The sequence below is a fragment of the Metschnikowia bicuspidata genome (assembly GCF_001664035.1).
Source record: "Metschnikowia bicuspidata var. bicuspidata NRRL YB-4993 chromosome Unknown METBIscaffold_3, whole genome shotgun sequence".
Lineage (NCBI taxonomy): Eukaryota > Fungi > Ascomycota > Pichiomycetes > Serinales > Metschnikowiaceae > Metschnikowia > Metschnikowia bicuspidata.
In genome coordinates this window covers 2,161,422-2,185,493 of record NW_017387733.1, presented here as the reverse complement: position 1 = coordinate 2,185,493, position 24,072 = coordinate 2,161,422, and the positions used below count along the sequence as shown (strand labels likewise).

The following is a 24,072-nucleotide window of genomic DNA, read 5'->3' as shown; positions in this document are numbered from 1 at the left end:
TTATCATTGCCGTCTTGCCGGCCCTGCTCTCCTAGTGCATCCCAGATTTTTGCTCTGCTCCATGAATGATTCGCCCATGAGATATCCCGTTGCCCATCAGCAGACGGAAATCCCCCACGCACAAGCTCCAATGTCTACACCACGGCCGTGTCCACGGCCCGCCCGCATCAGAACATCGGTACTCTAGAAACGAATTATACACCGGACAGCGCCACAGGCCCAACCTAGACCTCCTCCTCGAACACCGTCTCGATGGGCTTCTCCATGAACGACGCATGCGACAAGACCGACACGGCCGACGAACCGATCAACCACATCATGGTGGAAATGGGGCTCGCCAAAAAGCCCAAAGGCACCGCCACAATCAACAACCCCGTGTAGAGCTGCGACGTCGTGAAGCGGCCCACGGGCAACACCAAGTCGTCGCCGTCCAACTTGCTGATCCCGAAAATACCGCCGCACACGAACAAAATCACAAACAACAACAACAAGTTCGTCACAAGCGCGTACACGGACAACACGGACACAATGGCGATGTAGTTGGCCTGGAAGTAGCCCAAATTGTACCCGACCCTGCTCTGGATCTCGCCCAAGTTGGCGGGTTTGGAAAGGCGCCGGTAGTCCAAGAACTCCTGCGGCGGCCTGACTTTGGAGAGCGTCGTCTGGAGTGAGCTGACGTCCGACTTGATGCGGTCGAGCGACAAGCGGTCAGAAAGCTGGCCGAGCTGAATGGTTAGTATCGGAAAGCCAAGGTTTCGAACCATGGTTCTGGCGGCTGCCACAAGGGGGCACGAAATCTGGCGAGGCACGTACTGAAAGGTTGGCGAGGGAAAGCGACATATCGGTAAAATCGGGTGTTTTGGAGCGTCTGGTGTTTGATTTTTCTGATGGCACACGGACCTTTTCTCTTAGTGAAGCAGGCCAGAACGGCCAGCACGATTGTATTCCGCGGCCGCGCCTGCAGGCAACACGCGGCCTCCCAATATTTTTTTTAAGCCCGCCGCGCCAGGCTGTGTGGCTCAGGCTTGCTGATCAGACGTGCCCTAATATGCCGGCGTCACAGTGCCGAAACTAGGACTGTTGAGTAGGGCGTCGTCTGGATTCTCATATTTCCATTGCAGTGGTCGATGATTGTAGCCTGTTTCCGATGTTGTTGTTTTGTAGTTGTGGTGGGTTTCGATTCTAATCGTGTCGACTGTGTTGTTCGGTTGTGATGTTTGCGCTGTGGTCACCTCGATGATAACGTGATTTCCAACAGGCACGGCTTCTGCTGCTTCCGAGGGCAGCAAACAAGCCTGGATGTCGTTGTCTTGTATTCATGCTTTGTTCTTTATTTGCGAGGAGACGACTGCGTGTCGATCTGTAGTAGTATATTGCCGCAGCAGTTGGCCGACCGCATCTCACTCAGGCCCAAAACCGCTGGACATCAACTCATACGGCCCCATGGCTCGCCTCTCGCCTTCCCCTCGTCCCGTGTATCCCCAAGGCATGCCACCGCAGTACCTATTACTGACGTCCGATGTGCGCGCTCAGGCCAAACCCAAGTCTTTTCTCACCATGGCTTGACAGATCGGGTGATACGTCAGCTCGAACTTCTTGAAGTAGCGGATAGCAAGTTCCCTGTCCACGCCCCTGAGGAGAACGTATCCAGGCCGGACAAACTTCATTCTTCCCACTGAGCCAAGCCACTCTCCAAGCTTGTCATAGTACTCGATGTTGTGGCCACCCACTTGCACAACAAACCACCGGAAGAGAACCTCGGCATTCGACGAATCTGAATACGCTGGGTAAATGTCTCCCAAGGCCCTGACGGCAGCAGGGTGATCTTTCCACTTGAAGTCGTCGCGCTTGTTGAACGAGTCAAGCGTTTCCAAAAACACGACCGACTGGTTGGCCGTGAAGGACTCAATGTCCAGCGCTTTGAACTGGCTGTGGAAGCCTGCGCCCGTTTTTGCGGCAGTGAACCACTTGTTGGCAAGCTCGTAGCACTGGTCGACCATGGAGGTGTCGAAACCCGGGTTCACCGGGGGCATACCTGGCTCGTACAACCACGTGTGCCAGTCAATTTCGTCCAACTTCGCCTTTTGGTCGGGGAAGTACTCGTACAAGGTGTCAAGGAATTGGTACGTGTCCAAGGACTTGAACTTGAACTTGGTGAAGTAGTGGTTGATGAACCCGTCGAATGCTTTAATGCCAACGGTTTTCTCGATGTGGAACAACAAGTTGAACCCCTTCTCATACGGCACAGTTGAGAACGCATCATCCGGGTCGCCCCTGTCCTTCTGGTTCTGGACCAATGTGGAGTACCGCGTGGCAGAGTCACCCATTGCGCGGATGGAGTTTTCCAAGTCGCTCCATCCGATGATGGCGCCAAAATGTCTGAAGGATTCGCCGTGGATAGAGCCCTGGATTCTTCTCTCCAAGTACACGGTCCAGCCCTCGTTGAGCCAGAAGTGCTCCCAGGAGCAGTTTGTGACCAAGTTTCCGGACCACGAGTGTGCAAGTTCATGTGCAATGACGTCGACGTTCTGCCTGTCTCCACTGATCAAAGTGGGCGTGACGAAAGTGGCGTTGGGGTTCTCCATGCCGCCGTAGGGGAAACTCAGGGGCAACACAAGTGCGTCATACTGGTCCCATGGGTACTTGTATACCAATTTCTCGGCGGCCTGCAAGAAATGCTCCATGTCCTCCTCGAACTCGTGCTGGCAAGCCTTGACTTTGGAAGGCTCTGAGTACACGTGAGATCTGGGTCCGATGGGCAATTTGGTGATGTCTCCGGAAGCCAAGGCCACTAGGTACGATGGAATGGGGATCGGCTGGTAAAAGCGGTACACGTTGCCCTCCACGGATTTGGGCCGACCGCTCATCAAAGTGGGGAGCGGAGACGTGGCCTCGAAGTCGTACTCGGTCTTGACCGACGGGGTGTCGAAACACGGAAACAAGCTTCTGGCGTGGATGGCCTGGCACTGCGAAAACAAGTACGGAGAGGTCTTGCCGTCGGTCGCCTCTTTCTCCAAAAACTGCAACGCCGTGCACTGGCTGGTGGTTTCGAAGTCGATCTGCAACTCGACGCTGGTGCTGCCGTCAAGCTCGACGGTCAACGGCGTGCCCAAAAACTTGGACTTCTCACCGAAAGCAAACTTCGCTGAGGCACCGTTGACGCGGGCCGCAGAGACCAGCAAGAAAGAGGTATCCAATGTGGCGGTGGTAACGTGGGTCAAGTTCTGAAGCGTGTACAGCACTGTGCCGCTGACGGCTTTCTTATCGAAATCGACATTGAAAGCCAACCTTGTGATCCCAAAAGAGAAGTCCCTGTAGTTGGATAACGTGGAGGGATCCACTTCCGGAGACGCGGATGGGCGGTGAGGGGCAACTGCCTTTTCCATGGTTTCTTTTGTTAGTGGCAGCAGAAAAAAGCAGGCTGAGGGGTTCTGCTCCATACAATATGGGATCCCAGTGCAAATGGTGTTTGTCTGGCTATATGCCGGGCCGTCCCCCAAGTGCCGTTTCTCAGTGGAGCCGCGCGGTGACAAGGCAAGCAGGAGCACCATACATCTGAAAATCAGCAAGACCAGCCAGTCACCAGCGTTAACAGCAGCAAAAATTTATGCGGGGTTGATCATGGTGTCTGTAAGAGTTGGTGCGCATTCCGATATTCTGCTTTCAAGTAGTATTTCTTGGGTGCTCTAGAGATATGCCAGACATAAAACTAGGCTCAGCCAGCGCATGCCCGGCGAATGCGGCTGGACTTGGGCCCGGCTTTTGGGCCGTGATTCTAGACCTGAATATAGATCCGCACCGGCAAACCTGTGGGCGTGCGCATACCAAATGTGCCGGGCCCTAAAACACAGCAGGCTGCGAAACGGGGCGGGCGGGAAACGGCTCCTATTTATACCGGCTGTTTTCATCCCGGCTTGTTTATCCCGGCCGCCCTCTGGAAATCACATGCCCATGCCCAGCACACCCAAGGGCTGCACGTGACACTTTTTTCCCCACCATCCCTTCGGATATTCGTGGGGTAAAGTCGAGTCCGACTGGCAGCAGGGGCTTCTAATCACAGACAAGGGCAGGGGCGCGTTACGTCTTGAGGAGAGGGCCACACACGTGACCTGCTGCTGAATGCACGTGACCGCCACGCTATCGCGTGCACGTGACCTCCACGCAACCGCGTGCTTGACTGACATCACAGGCTCTCTAATTTGACGAGACCAACTCTATTCCCCATTCAGCCAGACATAAACTAGCGCGTCGTTTTCAAGCACGCGGCCGCCTTTCCAGATTTTGCGCATTTATACCCGCATCTTTTTGCGCTTTTCTGTTCGCCTTGGCCGGAAACCCCAGTGCTGTTGACGGTCTCGCTTCAGCCACCTGTGGTCTGATTTGCACTTGCAACCATCCGAGGCCACACGTGACTCGGCCATCCTACATCCACTCGCCAGCAGAATGGCCCCAAATGGACATTCTGATGATGCCGCGAGGGGCGAGCACGTGTTCTCGCCGTTGCATCGACTCCAGGCCCATCTCTCACGAGACCGGCGCTCCTCGTCTGCCCAGACTCAGCCCCACCCCGTCGAATCCCCGCTGGACCGTGATCTCTCGGTTCGGAGGGGAAGCGAGGGCTTCGATAACGAGAGTGTGTACTCGTTTGACTCTGTTTCCACGAGTGGCAGGCTCCTTGACAGGCTTGACTTGGACTTGGATGACTATGCCGAGTCCGAGGGCAGTCTCCGCAGACGAGAATCTGCGGCTCTGATGCACAGTGCGGGCCGCTTCTGTGACCTCCCGTCAGACGAGCTGAATCCTGGGCTGTCTGTTGACTTGAGGCAGATTCCCATCCGAGCCAACTCAGCTCTAGGCTTGGACAGGGTCCGCTCGCTCAAAAGGCAACCCCCGGCACGAACACTTTCACAAAACAACAGATTACCCGTGCAAAGTGGGCCAGGAAACCTTGTTCAACCGAGGAAAAACAGCTCCTATGACTCTTTGCTGGTGGACATCGCTTCTCGCCAAAACTCTGTCTCGTCTTTAACAGACATAGCTCCGCCCAATGTGCAAAACATGCTTTCCAAACTGGGAACTCTGCGCTCACAACAAAAACTCCCCACATACTCTCCCATTCTTGAGTCAACTTCTGAGTTTTCCTCGCCAGGCCGGGCTGCATCCGCTGCGTTTCCACCAATCACTCACTCAAGATCCACTGAATCGCAACCCCTGGTGTCTCTCTCTGGGGAAAGGAAGATTTCTTTGTCGTCTGTGGACTCCAATAGTTCGAGAGAAAGCTCTGACCCCATTTTCAATGCAACCTACAAATTCGATCCTTCCATTGACGCCTCCACTAGAAACGCCCTTGTTATCAGCGCCCAAGGAAATCACCGCGAGGCCTCCTATCAGTTGCATACTCTTGCAAATTCCCCCTATAACTACCCAAAGGCTATGTACCTATATGCAAAAGCATTGAAAATAGGACAGGGAGTCAAGATCAACGAAGCCCACTGCATTAAATGGCTATGTCGCTGTATCTTGACATCCTACATTGCCGAGACTTCAGATCCCAGCTCGTCTACATTCACAAGCTATGTGTCCAAATTAGCGAACTTGCTGCCCGAAACGCTTCTTGACATCGTGAAGATAAATCTCGCGGGTGAAAATCATGATCCTTTTGAACTAATGAAAAGCTTTCAAAATCTCAGCCCCGCTGCCATCAACAAAATCCGCCAGCTAAATTCTAGTGACAAAAATGTTGTTGGTGGGGCATACTTTTTGCTCGGAGAATCCTTACTTAAGGGACAGGGTGTTGCGCAGAAAGACGAAACAACGGGGCGTTTCCTACTTGCGAAGTCTGCATCTTTGGCTTATGCCGATGCTATGGCGAATTTGGGGGAGCTTTGGTGTGTGAAAACCAAACAATACAAGAAGGACTATCACATGTCTTCTGCCTGGTTTCGGTTAGGTGTTTTTTTTGGCAAAGAAGATATCGGAAACAGTTGGATCTACAAAAGCAAATATTTGGAACAAAAGAAAAAGTGATCTCTTGTTTAATGTTCATTATTCGTCTTTCCCAGACTGGAGCAGGTACTTTGTGCCGCTTTTCACTTCAATATTGAAGACGTCGATAAATTCTCGCAAGCAGCCGTACAAAAAGGCGTACGCCTCACCGAGATCCGAATACGGGCCTAATGGAAGAAAGAACAGGTCAGTTGATGGCGAAATGCGTATCTCAGTCGGCTTGGTTATCGTTGATGATCTAGAGGACCACGTTTTTGGACAGACAGTCGAAGGCAGAGGACTATTCTTGAAGAACGATTGAGATTCGGCAAAGCATTCCTCCATTTTCCGATAATTTTGGATTTGTTGCTGTTGAATATCGATTGTTTTTTGCTTCTTTTCAGTGGAAGAATCTTCGTGTGATATCTCCTCGGCACTAGACAGAAGAAGCGCATTGGCACGTTTGAGAATCGTGGCTTTACACACAGCAAGTATCCCCACGAGAAAAGAAAGGCATGACTTTTTTCTATCCGAGACACTGTTTGTTTTGATGAAGCGCTCTATGCGATGAACAAAAGAAGGAATATCGGAATATAGATTGGACCATGCGTCCACGTTTGAACTGGTGGATTTTAGTTTGTTTGATCTTTCTGCGTCGCACGCTATGGCCGAGCAAAGGATCCAGTCGAATTGCGCAGCGATAGCTAGGAGAGGGTTTTCTTTGACCAGTTTTGTGTGGCGGGCCAAGAACTCTTTGTATGTTCCTGGCCAAAGCGTTTTTGCGGCACGTTCCTGCGTTCGCTTCAATCCAGAAATCGCCAAGCCATGCACTTCGTCCGGCAAAGTGTCCTGGCGTTCTTCGCGAAGGGGCTTTGAACGCTTAATTCTCTTATATGCTATCGCCTGGGGCCCGAAGCTTATTCGGAGCAAGAAGCGTGGCTTTTTTGGATCATCTAGTCTGTTTATCCAGCGAACCTTGCTGGTTTTCGGAGACTTCGGCTCATTACTAATCATAGAATTACCAGAGCTTGGCTTTTCGGGAAGAGGGTGAGCCAAGGCCTTGGAGTCCTGGGAGGAAGAGGTGTTCCGAAACAGGCTCGGAAGCGTGGGAGATAAAAGCGACAATGGGAGCGAGTCGGTGTCCACGTCGTCGTCGGAACCGGCGCCTTGCGCGCTGTTGACGGGATATGTTTCCTTGGCGGCAAAGCGAGGAGGTAATGTTGGAGAAAGTATGGGCGGCAAGTTGCCCGAGGCAGTGTAGTTGGAAAGCATATCGTCAAAGTTCCAGGTTGGCAGTGCAGTGGTCGACACCGGCATGACTATAGGCGACGACGCGCGAGGCCATTTTTTCGGGGGCTGTTTGCGTGTCTGGCGGTTGTGGCCTGCCAACCCCGGGTCCTGAAAAATGGCAGACTTCATGATGGTGCGCCTGGACAAAGGGTGAAATGTGGAGTTGTAAACAAGCTCGGGCCGAGAGTAGAACGGACGGAAGCAAGCTGGTGCGGGTTATATGCAGGACCATACTTGACTATCGGGTCTTTGGAAAGGAAGCCCGGGGTTTGGCAGGGACGGCAATACAGATTCCCGAATAGTGACGGGCTGAAGTCCTGTTGCGCTCTATCCAATGTCTGTTGTCCACCGTTGGTGAGTTGCTTGTGGTCACACTGAAAGAGAAGGATACGAAAATGTGCGCGACGTGCCATGGAACACGTGAAGGGCCTATTACTACTGGGCCACGCCGAAAACGAGCAGGCCTAGGGCCAGTGGTTTCAATGTTTCTTGAGATGCATTTACCAAGAAAGAAGTCCGTGGCGCAGTGGGTCCATGCCTGCGGAGCTCCACGCACTGTGTTGCGGATTTGGCAGCTTGCTGACACGGTTTCCGTTCTTGTGCATACCACGGACTGATGGGCGCAATTTACGAACAGCCAAGTGGGGCGGAGGTGGTGTTTTGGATTTGGCGTCACGCACCTGGCGCTATATTTCGGCGCCATGCGGCTGGCGTAGTCTGCAAAATCCGCACAGCCAGGGTTCGAAATAAGTTAGAGTCCCAGTGTTGCCGGGATGCCCTGCAATTGATTGGTGCCGCGAGTAACTGCAGTCGAAAGCACTGCCGAGCAAAGTCCAGCCAGCAGGCCAAACCACAAAAAAAAACTTGGCAACAGGCCAGTCTTATTTCCTGGGCCCGGTCCGGATATCAGACTGGCGCCGCCATCTCGTTGATCCTGTTTTTTCGCAAAACGCCATACCATCAGATTATTAGACGGGCCCCCGGCGCACCCGTCCATGCGCATGGCACTGTACTTCGCGAAAGCGCATCGGGAAACATACTTGCAATCGCGGACCCAGCAGTCTTCGTGAAATCCCAATAACCGCAGCGGAAAACATCTGCAGAATGTCGGGCACGTACAATGAAGTGCAGGTGAAAAAGCTAGGCCGGAAAAAACGGGCCAACTCCCAAAACCCAGCGCAGCCGAAGCCGGGTCTGAACTCGCTCCATGCGACCCACGGAACCCATGTGGAGCATGCTAAAAACCCGGGGCCTGGCGCATCGGAAAACACGCAAGGTGCATCATGGCCACCGCTGCTCCAGGATTTTGTGAACCGGTCGTTCGAGCAGTCCAACGCTCTTTCGGCGCCGCAAAAAGCGGTGTTTAACGAGCAGATCCAGACGCTCATCTACGCGGCGGCACGGGACAAGAAGATCTGGACCAACGACTGGATACGGCAGAAATTGCCTGTGTTCGACCCCGCCGTGCCGCTTGCATTGTACCAGGACGTGGTGGGCCCGGGGCTTGGCGCCCACCAAACCCCCGCCCCGCCCGGGTATGCGGAGCCTCATAACCAGCAGAAAAGACAGCACCCGCTTCCCGAAAAGCCGACGAATTTCGACTCCAATGAACGGAAGCGTCAGCGGGCGGCCCGGTTCCAGGCCCTGGCCAGCCTGCCGCATCCGGTGCAGCCTTCTCTGGCGCCCGCTGCCGGCAAGTCTGCGACTATAGTGGGGACCCTGACGGCGTTGGAAAAACGGTACCTTCGGCTCACTTCAGACCCCGATCCAGCCCTTGTGCGGTCCAAATTCATGCTAGGCAAATGCTTACTGTATGTTGTGGACAAGTACCGGTCCAGCGGGGCACTGTACGCGTACATCAACGACCAGATCAAGGCTATACGACAAGACATGACAGTGCAACACATCACGTCGGGACTAGCCGTGCGGGTGTACGAGACCCATGGGCGGATTGCCATCGAGAACAACGACTTGGGCGAGTTCAACCAGTGCCAGTCCCAGTTGAAGCACTTGTATGCACAGCGGTCGCATCAGAATTTCTACAAAAACACATACGAGTTCACCTGCTACAGAATCTTGTACTTGCTTCTCACCGGGAACTACGCCGACATCAACATCGCGCGGCTCGATATCATGGACGCCGATTCCGCAACCGTGGAGCTGGAGCTAGACCCCGAGTTCCGCATCCGTAGACAATGCGTATACAAGGCGTTGGAGCTTGCGGATCACGTGGTGTTGGGAAACTACCACCGGTTTTTTGCGTTATACAAATGGTTCAAGGGTCTTGGGTGCATGTCTGGCGCGTTCCATTTGCTCGATCAGTTCATGGCCAACAAGCAGCGTGTTCTCTCGTTGAAAATCATGTGCAAAGGCTTCAAGAAAGTCCCGCTTGCGTTGTTGGAATCCCAGCTCGCCATAGACTCGGCGCCGCAGTTCCTCGCCGAGTTTGGACTACATGCGTATGTTCTAGATCCAGACTTCGACTGCTCTTCCGCACGCGGGACGGTACAAGCGATCGTGGACCAGGGCAAGTTCAAGAAAGTGGACATCAAGGGCCAGGTCTGAGTGGCTCACGAAAAGACGTTCAGGCCATGGGTCAGAGCAAAACAAGCGGCCTATCAAAACGGCCAGGAGAAAGTGTCCATGGGGACAAGTTTACAGCTAGAAGCCTGCACCATGCTCATTCAATCATGCATTCACATAAACAGCTCTATTCTGCGCTCAGAGCCCAGGCGCTATGGCCATCATGGCAAAGTTGTTGCGCTGGCTCTCGTCGGTGATGTTGACGTAGAACTGGATCTTTTCCACGAGCTTGGCGTCGTCTAGAATATGCGATCCTTCCACACTCTCGCCGAGATCCACGGGCCCAGAGCGGCGCCCGTCCAACTCATACAAATGGTTGTCGTTGCCCTTGATATACGCAATAAAGTGAAACTCGACCTGATCCTCGGCTGGCGGGGCCTCTGTCTGGCCCTGAGACCCGTAGTTGGAGTCGAGCTGGATGGACTGCTCGAGCTGCTCCACTAATACCGCGGCCTCTTCCACCGGGGTATCGGTGTTGATTTGCAGAAGCAACATTTTGTTCAAGATCAGATCATGTACTACGAAGTTCAGGGGCAAATTACTTAAAAGGTGGAGCAACGCATAGAGCCCACAGCCATTGCCGATGGTCTGCTTATACCACGTGACTTCCTTGGAGTCGTTGGCCACAGCCGCATCCTGGTTCTTTCTGTACTCCTCGTACAGTTTTGTGATGGGAAAAAGCATCATGATCCCAAACACAGGCTGGGGCAAAAACGCCAACATGTCCGGGTCTGTGATTGAGTATACGTCGTGGAACAGGAGCACGGGCGAGAGGCCGATCTTGTGTGCAAGACCGTTGAAGATCTCCGGGTTGGATTCGAGCGGGATCACGCGTTTTGAGCCGGGCATACTTACGTCGATGAGAACAGATACGGATGGAAAGGAGAGAATGTTGCGGAGTTCTGGTGAAGCGAGGCCTCGTGTCTGGAGGTTGTCGCGCTTGTGTGCAGTGCGGACGCGGTTTAAGCCCGCTGGGGGCCCTGCACACTGCCGGGGTCTGGCCCGTTATATGCCGGCACATTGGTAATCCCCGGCCCTGCGGTCTCTGCACAAGCTCCACACCCAGATCTACCCCTCTGACATCGCAGGACATCGCACATCCGTTGACACTCGACTCAGAAGAGACAGAGGCACGTGACCAGACCTCGAACGGCATCTATTCCAGGCCAAGCGCATTATTGTGTGTTCTCACCTCAAGGCACTGTGCTCCGTTCTAAGTTCACGCCTACATTCGAAGCCCTCTGCATTCTAGGGGTCAGGCGAATATAAGGGGGATAAAGGTAAAGGGAACGAATATTAAGGGAACGAATAGTAAGGGGACGAATAGTAAGGGAACGAATATAAAGGAAGACGAATATAAAGGGGCAAACATAACAGAGACAATAGAAAAGAGGAAGATATAAAGGACCATGCACACACCTGCGTTTTGGGCGGTGGTGGTCCCGGCGGTCTCTGTCTTTTTTCTGTTGGGCCTTGCCTCCGTCGCCGTCGCAGTGCCCAAGTTCGATGCAAGTGGCCAGTACGTATGCGTGGTTTTCGGGTGCCAGTTTCTTGTGATGTTCTTCCGGATTGCGTGCGTTGTTCGCAAGGCGATACGCCAGTCCTCTCGTCTGAAAACGAAGTTGCCTGAACGCGCAGCTGCAGGTATGGGGGACAAGTTCTTGGTCCATCTCATGGAAGAATCCCTCAAGTTTTTGGTTGTGGCCGCTGCAGCCGTGTTTTTAGCGAACGAGCGTGCATCGGTAGCTTCGTATGCGCTTGTGGTGGCGGGCGTGTTTGCATGCAACAAGATCGTGGCCACGTTGGTCACGTTTTCGCCTGTTGGGTACGAACAGCGCTTTGGCAACTTCACGAGATCACGTGAAATCTTCGAGGCCCGTTTGGGCCGTGCCGGCGACAAGGCCTCGGTGGGCTCGGAAGGAGCCTGCCACGTTTCTGACAACGGGACCCTCGTCCTGCAGAGCAGCGGCGAGGTTGCCCAGCCGCCTTTCAAACTTGATCTTTTCGCTTCGAAAAGCGAGCCTCCGAACATGCCGATCCCGGGCTCCACGGACTATGCTTTGGCTCATCTGCGTATGATTGACCGCCTTTACTCCGTGTCCCCGAAGGATACCATGTACTATACATATGAGCATTTTCTGGGGTCTCCAGACGACGGCTGGGCTGGCCCTGCGGATGACGCGCCGGTGCAGGGATCTGCAAATGAGCCATTGTGCTATGCTGTCGCGGCTGGCCTGGCGTCCGAGGAAAAGCAGTCAGGCGTAATCAGTGCCGGCGGCCTGGATTCTGAAAATGCAAGCGGAGACACTGCCGGCGCTTTTCCTGTGAAAGAAAGCGCCCCCCATCTTCTGCGCCCCGCCACGCTGGCCACGGCCCCTTGCGTTATGGCGCATCCCGCTTTGCAGAACTCGTGGTGGGCGTGGCTTTTCCCGTGGTGCAACGAAGAGGATGGTGAGAAGTCGGCGGTCTGCGAAAGGGCTCTTCTCAGAAAGAAGCTCTCAGTTTACTCGTTCAACAGCAACGTCTCAGCATGCGACAAGCAGGCGAGCTGTTCTGCCGAGTGTGAGGCGTCTTCGCTCAGACTGCGCTGGTCGCAGGCTCTGTATGGAGCTGCGGACCTCGAAAGCCAGTGCTTGGGGCGCCGTGTGCCAAACTCACAGACGTTCTATGAGTATGCGCGGTTTGCCAACAATTACCTTGATTTCTGGTCGCCCAGTGTCCATGGGGTCATGCGGTGCATGGACCCGGCGTTCGTGAGATTTGGCGTTGCCATCCCGGATCTCCCCGCGTTCTATTTTATCTGCTACAGCGCTGGCGTTTTCATGTGGCAGGTATCCTCGACGCTCGTTCTTGCGATGCCGTTTCTCGGCCGCCACGGGCCGTGGTGGCTTGTCGCCTTGGCACTCGCGACGCTAGTCGTTGCAAAGTTGTTCTCCGTGAACTTCCTCCACGGGCAGTGCACGAGTTCGTACAAAGTGAGTATTTTTGCAGAGCTCGGCTTGAACGCTTTGTTGTACGGGTTGGCGTATGTGTGGTTCTATCTGTCGGTGTGGTCTTGGTAATGCATCATGTCACGCCTTTTGGCATATGCTTTGTAGTGCATTTCTCTTGGTACGTGTTTCTTGTTTCATGTTTCTTGATACGTTTCTCTTGATGCGTGTCTTTCAAGAAGTGTTTCTTCGTGCATGTTTCTTAGTATAAGTCTCTCGATTTGTCTCTTGATACAGTTATGTCTCAAAACATGACTCCTTGTATATGTCTCCAATCACATGTCTCTAATCACACGTCTCTTATTACGCGTCTCTTAATATATGGCTCTTATTACGCGTCTCTTAATACATGTCTCTCAATACGTGCCTCGTCTCCAATTAGACGTCTCTTGTTGCACTCTCAATACACAATACATGCCACTAATACATGCCTTCACTAATACATACCTTCTCTAATACACACCTTCACTAATACATGCCTTCACTAATACATGTCTTCACTAATACATGCCTTCTCTAGTACATGCCTTCACCACTTGTCTCTTCGAAAATGCCCCGCATCCGTCTCACTTATCCCCTTAATTGCCTTCACGCCCAAATCAATATGCTAAACCCCCACGTTCAAGACATAGCCATGCCTACTATATACTAATACAATACATCGTCGCGAAATGAAAAGGACACTGCCAAATCAGTCCAGCCCGGCACCTAGCACGCTGGCAAGGAAGCTCTCGTTTGTGAAAGTAAAGCCCTTCACATGCAAGACCTCGTCCGGAAGCCTGGAAACACCCGGGTCGTGGGCAGGAGGCGTGAACTGCATCGTGGTGAACTCCTCGTCAAAATTCTCCGCGAGAATGGGGTCCGTGATCACCGGGAGAATCGGCGGCAAAACGTCGCCCGCGCAGCCCTGCTCAATGACCTTCCAGTCGATGTGGCGGAAAAACCGGTGCTGCTTGAATTCCTCATAATCGACGTCCACGTCAAAGCGCTTGGCCGCACTTGGCTGGAGAAGCTTGCGGAGAAGATCCTTGGCGTCGTGCGAGAGGTAGAAGGGAAACTTCAAGTGCTTTTTCGAGTGCACGATCTTGTCCATGATTTTGTCGTTGGTGTGCCCCGTGAACGGCGGGCCGCCGGTGAGCATGTCGAAGGCCACGCAGCCAAGCGACCACCAGTCCACGCGGAAATCGTAGTCCTCGCCCTTGATGACCTCCGGCGCCATGTACTGTGCAGTGCCGATCATCAGGTGGTTGGCGTCCGCGTCGTCCGAGGAGAACTTGGAAAGCCCGAAATCCGTGAGCACCAAATGGCCGGCCGAGTTGAGCATGCAGTTTTCGGGCTTCAAGTCGCGGTAGATCACCTTGAGCGACGAGTGGAGGTACCGGAGCGCAAGCACGATCTGCGCTATGTAGAACGATGCGTCCTTTTCGCTGAGATAGCGCTGCTGCGCCAAGTGGTGGAAGATTTCTCCGCCGTCCAAGTACTCGAGAATCAAGTACACCTTGTTGTTGTCTTGGAATGCATAGTAGAGCTTGACCACGTTCGGGTGGTTGACCTTCTCGAGAATCGCCTTCTCGTTGATCGTGCGCTCGTAGTTTTTCTGGTGCACCTCGTTGGTTTCGTTTATCACCAACAGCGCTTTCTTCAACTGTTTCTGCGCAAACAAGCGCCCGGAGCTTTTTTCCCGCACAAGAAGCACCTTGCCATACGAGCCATGGCCCAACACCTTGATGGGCTCGAAATCCGCCAACTTGGGCCGGTGCCCGCTGGCCACGAGCGTCAGAGAAACAAACAGCTCGTGGATGTCAAGCTCGTACGAGGACGAATATTTGGACACGCTGCTGCGCCGCCGCGACCGCGACTGCGCCGGAACCGGCCGGGCTAGAAGCTCGGTCACCACGTCGCTATCGTTGGAGTCCTGGTCGGACGGTTCAGAGTCTGTCTTGGGGCAGGAAACTGGCTCTTCGAGATCGGCATGCTTGTCTTCTAGTAGCCTGTAGTTGAGGCTCGACACACCCGCAACCAACTCGGCTTCGTAGCCGTCCATGGGGAAGATTTCAGTCATCATGCATCGAGAAGTCCAGGTCAGTCGGGGTTTAGAGTGCGGCGGGCTTTATGGCGAAATTAATGGGACCAGGAACTTCTGCCATACGTTCGCCATGCTCGCTCATCCGATGGAATGGTCTGCAAGGCATGCGGCGTGCAGGATGCACGTGCGCTAAGCGAGACTCTCTCTTGGGTGCAACCTGAGATGAGTCCATGTGAGGTGCCATCTCTTCTGATGATTGTAAGATAAAGTATATGCATACACACAAACGCTGCCTCCGGCTGTGACTGACAAGCTGCGCATGCTGCCAAAGCAAAGCGGCCTCGGCAGCTCCAACAGTAAACCTCACGCCGGCCGGAAATGGAATTAAGTAGCCAATAGAGAACGTGCTAATTACACAGAGTACTAGGGCCCAGCGGATCTGTCAACGCTGAAAGCGCATATTTGCTGGAGCAGTAGCCCGCTAAGCCTCTGGTATTTTCTTCTCGTCCTGGGGTCTCCTGTCCGCCTTCAACCGTGCCTCTATGTATATCTTCAGACGCGCCAGAATATACTCCATGATGAAGTCCTCGAGAAAATTGCTAACGTTGTCGGAGCCAAGCTCCACGGTAGGCAAGGACCTATCGGGAAACACCAAGAAACACTGCAAGTCATCTGGCTGCAAGCAGTAGCGGACATTGAGCTTGAATGTGACCACATCCGCGAGCTCACGCACGCTTCGAAGCTTCTCTTTGTGGATTCTGATTGCAAGAATCTCGTCCTCATCTGGAGACCGGACATTGATCTTCAACTTCTTTTTTGCCCCTTCCGCCTGGAGGTTTGTTGGGGGTGCACGCGCAAATGCTAGCGGTTTTGGGGGAAGCCGGAGCAATGCAGAGGCCAGCATCGCTCTATTTCCTGCGGGGCTCGAGAGCCTCGTCAGCTGCAGCAGAGACATGCTGGCTTTTGCGAGTACGGATGCTTGTGGGTTTTGGGGCCGTGGACTCTCCGGACTTTGTTCCTGTTTATCGATGTCTTTCTCGTCTGAAGCAATCCTTGGCAGCCCGTTCGGGAGCATAGGTAGTTGCTTGGTCAGCAAATTCACGGTATGGGCATTTTGCACATCTTGAGCGGGCAAACTATCAAGAGCACAATCCTGGAGCTGTGTCTGGAGCGACTTGCTAGCTGGGGGCTGTATGGGCGAAGCGTCGAATCGCCAAGAATCTGGACTATTGGGAATGTTTTCAAACATTGATCCTTCAATCGACAATGAGCTCACCGAATGCCGGAGTGGTGTATGACATTCCAGCACAATCGACATCTTACATGAAATTATATTCTTGAGGACAACAGCGGGAGAAATGTAGGGCAGACAATAATTGAGACCGGATGGTTTACGGGCAGCTTTACCTGATGCGATTTCCGTAGGCACTATCGCACATGAACATATACTTCATGCCTTACCAATTCTCAGTGGTAATGACGAGTAATGCTGGGAATCGTTTACGAGTTTCTTCCCGAAATACATAGCCAGTTGCAATCAGTGCCACGGCCAATGCGGCGCCCAACGGCGGGGTGAAAATAGCCTGTTTTATTGTACTATGCACCACTATCTGCATAAGTGAAAAGTATTGCCGAGAACTTCCTTAAATGGGACATACAGTCTGTTTGAAGACTGTATACGCTTACTCCAAAAAAAGCTTCTTCCAAAACAAAAGTTTGTTTCTCTTTTTACGAGCATTTTACCACTCACTTTCGGCAAGCGCCCGCATAAACATCAGAACCGTTTTTGCAAGACAATATAAGCAAAATATGAAAGTTATCTCGAGCCAACTGAAAATTGAATGCACACACTGGGATGTGCACGGTCCATGAGCTTGGTCTTGTGTCCGGCGTAAATTATGTACAGTACGTCGCCGAACAGCAGTTATGCAAGGGTTCCGATTAACGCCTCGCATCAGACAAAACGTAATTAGAAAACTCAAAGATATCAGAATTCAGTATTCTTACCTTGGTTATTCAGCGCAGCTTAAAATCAAAGGCTAAGATGGATGGTTGAAGAGAAACTAAATTGAAAGGATGAACCTGCTGGTTAGCAGAACATGACACCAAAATTGAGCAATTGTGTGGAGAGATGTTCACGCAGGATGGTCCCACAAGTGAAGGACAAATATTCCGCATGCCCAACCAAGTAATAATCTTATAGGGGAATACAAATAACGCAATATGAGACGTCAAAAACAAGAGACAATTTTACCTATTGATTTAGGAAGACCACACATATACTCGTGTAAATAATTACCCCACCTACAATCTTTCGGCAGGATGAGGTACATGCTTGGATGTGACAAAACGGAGCCAAACCCTTTTATGCCCGTTCGATTTAAATTCCAGCGCACGCAGGGAAAATGGCGGGGAGCCTTGATAATTTGTGGATTCCTGCATCTTCATTTGTACGGTCTCACGATTTTATAAAAAATACATACTGGAACTAAATAGGGGACATCATCATCAGGAATGCAGAAGCGAATCCCATGGGTACTTTGCTATTGAACTGGGTAGCACATCTGCTGAAGCGGGATGCATGTAGTGCTTTCTCTTTTCAAGTGGGTTCAAATTTTCCTCGCTTAAAACATTCACAAGCGGATGTACAAGCAGATTGCCAAATGTAGGCGTGCGTGGCTCATTTGAGTCGGTGCTTGCAGTTATATAGGACAGATTGCACTCGGAGCTGTATTCCGAGATGAAGGTGAGATGCGGAGTTCTGAGGCTCTTGGAATTTGCATCAAACAGGCCCTTGCTTTTGTCTGCGAAGGAGGAGCCAGTCAGCATCTTCTGGGCCAACAGCGAGCTCAATTGCGCCTGATGCACATCAAACACATTCCTGAAATCCACACGGTGATTAGCCTCATTGATACACCTTTCTTTCTCTTCATCTCTTTCTTGTTCTTCCTCATTTTCCAGCCCGTCAGAGCTTGGAAAGTCGTAGGACTCTATCACCGAGTTTAGGCTGATGACGCTCTTCCTTGTTGTATTGCGAGCACCAGGTTTCGGCAGCTTCAGAAGAGCCTTGCGAATGAGAGGCTTTTCGCTCTGGTTGAGTTACGACAGATATTTCATGTTGGAGGCCAGGTAGGGTGCATTTGGCGCATACGTCAAGGTATCAGCGCGACCTATGGGCTCCCCCTGGACAGGCGGGAGGGGAGCGGTGGGCGAAAACGATTTGTATCTGGCAAATCTGCCTTCCAGTGAAATTTTTATGGACCCGTCTACCAAAGAGCTGGCAATCACCTCATCACTAGGTACGGTTTCGCCGCTCCTCACGTGTACTTTCCGCGTGCAGTGATTATCGATGTAGTCGCCAAGGAAATTGCTGGAATGGCACTGTGCAAAGCGAAGCAAGCTCTGGACGAATTTGTCCAAACTCGCAACCATGGGTGTCTGTGCATGTGCCGCAGCCTCACTCCGCATGGTGTTCTGAAGCCTTGGAGATACTGCCGGGGTGTTTTTGGGAAGCTCGATTTGAAACACGCCGGCCAGGGCAGTGGAGCCATATAGCGCGTGCAACGACACAAAGTCCTCGTAAAACATGGCACAATATGCCTGGCGCTGTGAATTGAATGTGACGTCCATGCGATACCAAAAATTATTGCTGTTGCTGAGGTATGCACATCTGACCTTGACATGCGCCACGCGATTGCGCATGGAAGACGGGGCCTGGTAGTCATTGAGCCATTCCAGCGAGACAGGATTCTCCGGGTCATTGACGGTAATTTCAAGGTACAGTGCCGGCACCAAACCTTCGCCGATTTCATGAATACGCTGCACCTTCAACCAGCCATTTCCAGGCCGCTCAAGCAACCTCACGTGATCTCCACGGTGGAGCGATAGTTCGGGTTTGCACAGCGCCTCAAAGCTGTATTTTGCCCTAAGAACCACTGTCCAACCCGGAGTTCGGTTCAAGCTGAAAGTGGGCAGCAGCGCAGTCGGAGGGGACACGTGCAAAGGCGAGGAGATCAGGAGTTTTCTGTAGTTCCTCACTGATTTTTGTGATTTTGAGGAGAAAAGCGTTGCAGACATTCTGGACACCTCATACAACGCCAGGGTTGCTGCGGATAGCCTTTGCTCAAGGAACGCCTTGGTGTTTTCTCTGTATGAGGATCTTGTCAATGTGGCTTCGTTCTCTAAAGAGAGGGTGATTTATTGAAGCCCTGGTTCTGATTTGTGCCGACTAATATATCTAACAATCAAAACAAGCGAGCCTAACAAAACGACGGAAGCGCTCTTAGAATGGCCTAGTAAAGTTCGCCGTTGCCGATCCTATTTTGTTCAGCTTATCGCCTAGGATCTTCAACTGGATGCGAGAGTGCACAGGCGAGTATGGGTCGAGATAGTTAGAATTGTGGTTTGGAGCCACGGATAAAAAAACAAGCTAATTGACTGTGGGGGATGAAGTGGCCGGGTTGAGGCACAAATGATGACCGTGTTGTTTCTTTTTCATGGAGAAATCGCGGATATGTATAACGTTGGCCGGTGTTGATGGTATTTGCGTTACGTCACCTCGTGAATACATTCTGCATCTGCGCGCGATGCATCTGGTCTGCATATTTTGGTGCGAGTGTGCAAGGCGCATGCAAGCACTTCGCGGGAAAACTTGGCGTTAGGGTCTGGCAATCTGTTATCGTGCAAGCAGAAGCGGGAAACAGTTCTCGCTTCTCAAAAATTCAAAACTGCGACGGCAGGTAGCAGCAATGCTGGAAAATCTACATTTTGGAAAATTGAAGTCTTGTTTTAGCTATGTAATGTTAAAGTAGTGTCCTTGTTGATTACATGTTCTTTTTCAGCCTTTGTTGTTGTTTCGAATTAAAGTTCTCGTAGCGTCCTATTGTCATCGGACGTTGCCCCGAAAGTTGAGCTGAAGTTTGTTGTTGTGCAGTCGTCAAGCGCGTCAGTGGAACACCTTTCGGATTGATTCAGCTGATTTTGCGCTTTGCCCCGTCATTGTCTGCTGATTTGCTAGCACGCACCTCTCGTCATTGATATGCTCTATATTTCCAGTCTCTTGTCGTGACAAAACACGCCACTCTGGAGCCTGGAACCGATCTAGTAGGAGAATCCTGGAACACGACCAGGAGTTTTCCATTTAAAACTACATTCGCACTTCTTTTCTTGAACAGTCTTCATGTCTCTGTGTCTTGGTGATTACTTTGACAGCTGCTTTCCAGTTAGACCATCGCGAATTTGGTTGAGTCCTGCGGCATTGCTGATGAGGCCACGCACGCAATATCCAAAAATGACCAGCTTTGGTGTGGGGCGGTCCCAAGGCCAAAAAAAAAAAACATTTGTGAATATTCTGGAAGCTCCCTCCAGCGCCGATCATCCGGGGATTTTCCATTATCTTCAGAACACGAGCTCGGTTTTGGCCGAGAATTTCTTGGCCACGCAACAGATGGAGTATCATGTATTCGCGCTAACCCAACGAGCAAAACAAAGCTGAGGCAGACCATGCTACCTAATCCAGAAACAAGCGGATTCCGCCTCCCGCAAGCCATTCCGCTTGCGCAGTGAGGCCCAACCACGATTGAATCACATGCTTTTACTTAAGTGGAAATTAATAAGAATACATAGCATATTGAGAAGTAGAAGTATTAGGGTCTCATCTACAGTCACGTGATGAGCAAGAAAACGGTGTCTGACTGCAAGATTGTCTCCATGACGTCCGAACCAGGCGAGTCGATTTCCTCATACGCTCCGTTTTCCTTTAAGCGGATGTAGAGATTGTTGTACGCTATCTTCAGATAGATTGCGTTTTTGAAGGATGCCACTGTTGGCGTTTCTGCGATGTTCACGCGCACCACGACCTGGTCATTTGTCTGTGTTTTGATCTCACATCTGGCTTGCTTCCCTTCGGCCGACACCAGGGATTTCCGGGGCGTGGGAGTACCAAAAGATGCTTTCCGGGGTGCAAAGACCGGCTCGGCTGCCGATCTTGGCGTGCCGTGGTGGGACATAGGCGTCTTCAAGCCGGTCGGGTGCTCGGAATCGCCGTCGGAAATGCCGGAACCCAGCGAAGTGGCCGGAGACACCAATTTCTGCAGCAAGCCGTTCATCTGCAGCATTTCGGCAGGATACCGCTGCTTGGGCTTCATTTGCGGAGACGCCGGCTGGCCGGGGGACGTGTACTTGAGACTCTGGGACTTGTGTGGTGTTGGGGTCATGGGAGCATGTCCCAAATCCAGTGGGTTTTTCTTGGGTGTGTGGTTGCCAGTGCTTACGGTGCGGGCCCGCTCCAATTTGGAGCCGTTTCTGGTGGGATACCTGCCCTCTGATGTCGACAACGACCGAGCAATATTGATTTTGGCATTGGCAGCCTGCTGGTAGTGGTTGTACACGTTTTTGGGCTTGTTCAACTGCGGCGTATCTTTGGATGGTGCCATAAACTTCACTTTCTCCAAGGAGTCGTCTTTAGGCTGTTCTGCCACGGCTGGAGCCATCGTTTTGGAGGCCAAAATCACAGATCCTGGCAAGATGCGCTGGTTAATGTCCTCGCCATCCGGGGGAGTGTCGTCTGCAACAAAACCGGGCAAATTCTTGAACCCCACTTCAAGCCAGTTGACCAACGTAGGGCAAACCTGGAGCCTCTTGGTCGAAGTGAGCTCGTGCATGTACGCACTCAATTCGCGGCACCTGCGAGTGAATAACTCCTTCTGTTCAATTGAATTGCGCTTCTGGCTCGGCACGGGCTCGGGTAACTTGGGTAGCTTCGAACCGGTCTGCTGCGGGGCGTCTTTCAGGGTGTTCACGTGATCTAATAACGAAAGATGTAAGTCATAAAAGTCCAGGTAGTATCTGCAGAGATATCCCTGCTCGCCCAGGCTGTACGTGACATCCACACGGTACCAAAATCTGTTTTCATACATGAGATAGTTGGACACAGTGGCTGACAATGGGTAAAGCTTGTTGTTGATCGAAAATGGCGAATTGTTCTCAAGGAGCATCTGAACCTGAACGTCATTGAACGTCTTGGATGCATCGGACGAATTCATGCCCATTTCGTGGAGCCACAGAAGAGTGACCGGATTGATGGGGTCATTAACGGCAATGTCCACGTACAAGGCAGGCACCAAACCGGGCGACGCGATTTTGTCGATGAACTCGACCAAAACCCACCCATTCGAGAAGCGGTCGAGAAGCTTCAACACGTCTCCTTTCTTTACAGAGAGCTCTTCGTTAGTTTCCGCGGCAAAATCAAATTTGGCCACGAGTATCACCTTGCATCGGAGAGATGATGCAGTTTGGTCCACGTTGGTTGGGGCAGAGATTTTGAGATCTCTGACTCCATGAGGAAAAAGCCCTGACATTATCTGACGGTGTATGAAGTGCTGTTTAATTTGTATCACGAATAAACGGGTAGATGTGTTTTCAAAATGAGCAAACGAATGAGTCTTCTTAAGTGAGGATGTGCGGTGAGAACGTTATCTTTTATTTTTTGTCTCCCTTGAGTTGTTTTTACCGTGTTCTGCATCGCGCAGACACGCGACTGAGATGCATGTCGAGTTTCATGCGCAAATTAGCGCACGCGTTTTTCTAAGGTCATGTTCAAACATTTTTTTCGGAGAGATGGCTCACATATAAAAGGCATACTCTGGTTTCAATGCAAATTCAGCTATTTTGTTCTCGGGCCTTGACTTACGAACTATGTGCGTCCGACTTTCGACGCCTTTGCAAAGTTAAGTCGCGATCTGGGTGTGTCGCACAGCCGCACCTCCGCTTTGAGATAGGGAAATTTAGGGGTAAGCTGTTGAACCAGTCCGAAAGCAGTTTCATCCGTCAAAGCAGAAACCCAACAAGCCAGCTAGTATACTAGCATTTCCCAGGAATTTTGAGTAAGATTAAGAGTCAAGTATCAAGTCTGCCCAAATTTCAATTAAAAAAAACTCTAGTAAATTTGTGGACCGTGTTAATGCACGATCTGGAGTCGCGGGGAGTGCCCGATGATTTCTCCACAAATACTACGTAGCAACACCACACCATTAACTCAGCTTTAAATGTAGCAGCTCCTGTATATCTCAGACAAGGGTTTAACCGGAGCTTCTCAATGCAGAATTGGAAGGAAAAGGCCATTTTCTGTTTTTTGACATCTTCAATTGGAAACAACTAAATTGAGCTACCTGCAAAAAGACTTTACAATCTTGTAAATTGTGCTTGAAATTCTAAGAGCAAAAAACAATAGAAGCAATAAAAAAGTCATTCATACGAGAATAAACATTTAAGAGGGTTATATATTCAAATAAGTAATAATAATGGCTATACTTTCAAGATGATTTCTGTTTCCTATTACAATGTCTCGAAGGTCGAACCGGTGCGGACTTTCGTGCTTTCGAAAGGCTAAAACGGGAAAGCGCTATTTGTCAGTTGCAGCTAGTTTGCAAGAATCTTGCTAAAAACAATGAGAGTGTTATCGATTTTGAATCAATATAACCCGAATTTATGTGTTTTAAACAATAAAAACTCAGGCAAGAAAATGGATTATGCAACTTCTCACACGATTTGTCGTAAGCGATATGAATCTTGTATGACACATAATTTTGATTAAAAAAGAATTGAGGTCTTCAGGGAATTCGCTTCTGTTATATAGGTACGATGACATATATTTGAAATACCAATGATCACTGGCCACGGTGGTCTGAAATACGAAGCCGTTCGAACAATCTGCTGCACAGACGGCCTTAGATTAAAATCTTGGAATGCGGGCCAAATGATCATCACACAGTCATACTCAATTGCGTTGTACAGTTCTAAAATAGAAAGCCTTTGTTTCCCAAGCCTTGGTAGTTTCTGAGAGCACGAAGGTCTGTTTTTCTCGGTCGGGTGGCTAAACTGAAGTTGAAGGCAGAATTGGCGCGAGTATTACCTAAAAACACCGATTGCGATTCAGAAATCATTTGAGTTGAAACACTGAATTATTTTTGCGTGGTGGATCAGAGAATCAAGACAATTTTATAGAAAATTTGCCGTGGCAGGCCAGAGTGAGGAATACAACACAAGTATAGTTCGACAGAAAGACCATTTCTATGAGGATCAGGGCATCAAAATATCACATCAATTTCGGAATGGAACGATGTCGGTGACGATCTTTCCAGCCCGTAAGAAGCGTGTTCCCCGCAGATCGATGTTGTACTCGGGATTGGCGAGCGCAAT

General features: G+C 51.2%; 11 protein-coding genes across 11 annotated transcripts; 3 read left to right on the top strand and 8 right to left on the bottom strand.

Annotated features, from left to right (window-relative positions):
- Positions 1 to 224: 224 nt before the first annotated feature.
- Positions 225 to 840, bottom strand: METBIDRAFT_78521 (uncharacterized protein; the record flags this gene model as incomplete). Its single annotated transcript, XM_018858892.1, has 2 exons — positions 225 to 725; positions 814 to 840. 2 exons carry the CDS (start codon positions 838 to 840, stop codon positions 225 to 227), a joined length of 528 nt encoding a protein of 175 aa, XP_018712120.1.
- A 689-nt stretch (positions 841 to 1,529) lies between these two features.
- Positions 1,530 to 3,386, bottom strand: LKH1 (bifunctional aminopeptidase/epoxide hydrolase; the record flags this gene model as incomplete). Its single annotated transcript, XM_018854166.1, has 1 exon — positions 1,530 to 3,386. The coding sequence occupies one exon, from the start codon at positions 3,384 to 3,386 to the stop codon at positions 1,530 to 1,532; it is 1,857 nt and encodes a 618-aa protein (XP_018712119.1).
- A 1,057-nt stretch (positions 3,387 to 4,443) lies between these two features.
- Positions 4,444 to 6,027, top strand: METBIDRAFT_40976 (uncharacterized protein; the record flags this gene model as incomplete). Its single annotated transcript, XM_018857337.1, has 1 exon — positions 4,444 to 6,027. One exon carries the CDS (start codon positions 4,444 to 4,446, stop codon positions 6,025 to 6,027), a length of 1,584 nt encoding a protein of 527 aa, XP_018712118.1.
- Positions 6,028 to 6,045: 18 nt separating this feature from the next.
- On the bottom strand, positions 6,046 to 7,404 carry METBIDRAFT_41146 (uncharacterized protein; the record flags this gene model as incomplete). Its single annotated transcript, XM_018857362.1, has 1 exon — positions 6,046 to 7,404. One exon carries the CDS (start codon positions 7,402 to 7,404, stop codon positions 6,046 to 6,048), a length of 1,359 nt encoding a protein of 452 aa, XP_018712117.1.
- A 1,137-nt stretch (positions 7,405 to 8,541) lies between these two features.
- On the top strand, positions 8,542 to 9,696 carry METBIDRAFT_21061 (uncharacterized protein; the record flags this gene model as incomplete). The annotated part of the gene is made up of 1 exon (XM_018855034.1): positions 8,542 to 9,696. A coding segment is annotated over one exon (1,155 nt), but the record flags the coding sequence as incomplete, so codon positions are not given.
- A 300-nt stretch (positions 9,697 to 9,996) lies between these two features.
- On the bottom strand, positions 9,997 to 10,707 carry METBIDRAFT_12093 (ubiquitin-specific protease; the record flags this gene model as incomplete). The annotated part of the gene is made up of 1 exon (XM_018854165.1): positions 9,997 to 10,707. One exon carries the CDS (start codon positions 10,705 to 10,707, stop codon positions 9,997 to 9,999), a length of 711 nt encoding a protein of 236 aa, XP_018712115.1.
- Positions 10,708 to 11,267: 560 nt separating this feature from the next.
- METBIDRAFT_83176 (uncharacterized protein) lies at positions 11,268 to 12,920 on the top strand (the record flags this gene model as incomplete). Its single annotated transcript, XM_018859228.1, has 1 exon — positions 11,268 to 12,920. The coding sequence occupies one exon, from the start codon at positions 11,268 to 11,270 to the stop codon at positions 12,918 to 12,920; it is 1,653 nt and encodes a 550-aa protein (XP_018712114.1).
- Positions 12,921 to 13,266: 346 nt separating this feature from the next.
- On the bottom strand, positions 13,267 to 14,977 carry METBIDRAFT_32097 (putative protein kinase). The gene has a single exon (XM_018855984.1). It carries the CDS (start codon positions 14,908 to 14,910, stop codon positions 13,540 to 13,542), a length of 1,371 nt encoding a protein of 456 aa, XP_018712113.1. The 5' UTR covers positions 14,911 to 14,977; the 3' UTR covers positions 13,267 to 13,539.
- Positions 14,978 to 15,141: 164 nt separating this feature from the next.
- On the bottom strand, positions 15,142 to 16,446 carry METBIDRAFT_32095 (uncharacterized protein). The gene has a single exon (XM_018855983.1). It carries the CDS (start codon positions 16,190 to 16,192, stop codon positions 15,356 to 15,358), a length of 837 nt encoding a protein of 278 aa, XP_018712112.1. The 5' UTR covers positions 16,193 to 16,446; the 3' UTR covers positions 15,142 to 15,355.
- A 1,527-nt stretch (positions 16,447 to 17,973) lies between these two features.
- METBIDRAFT_42540 (uncharacterized protein) lies at positions 17,974 to 18,951 on the bottom strand (the record flags this gene model as incomplete). The annotated part of the gene is made up of 1 exon (XM_018857554.1): positions 17,974 to 18,951. The coding sequence occupies one exon, from the start codon at positions 18,949 to 18,951 to the stop codon at positions 17,974 to 17,976; it is 978 nt and encodes a 325-aa protein (XP_018712111.1).
- A 1,586-nt stretch (positions 18,952 to 20,537) lies between these two features.
- Positions 20,538 to 22,232, bottom strand: METBIDRAFT_42815 (uncharacterized protein; the record flags this gene model as incomplete). The annotated part of the gene is made up of 2 exons (XM_018857590.1): positions 20,538 to 20,767; positions 20,816 to 22,232. 2 exons carry the CDS (start codon positions 22,230 to 22,232, stop codon positions 20,538 to 20,540), a joined length of 1,647 nt encoding a protein of 548 aa, XP_018712110.1.
- Positions 22,233 to 24,072: the final 1,840 nt, after the last annotated feature.

Excerpts from the sequence above, each read along its gene's own strand:
- METBIDRAFT_32097 (XM_018855984.1), bottom strand. The coding sequence starts at position 14,910 with ATGACTGAAATCTTCCCCATGGACGGCTACGAAGCCGAGTTGGTTGCG.
- METBIDRAFT_32095 (XM_018855983.1), bottom strand. The coding sequence starts at position 16,192 with ATGTCGATTGTGCTGGAATGTCATACACCACTCCGGCATTCGGTGAGC.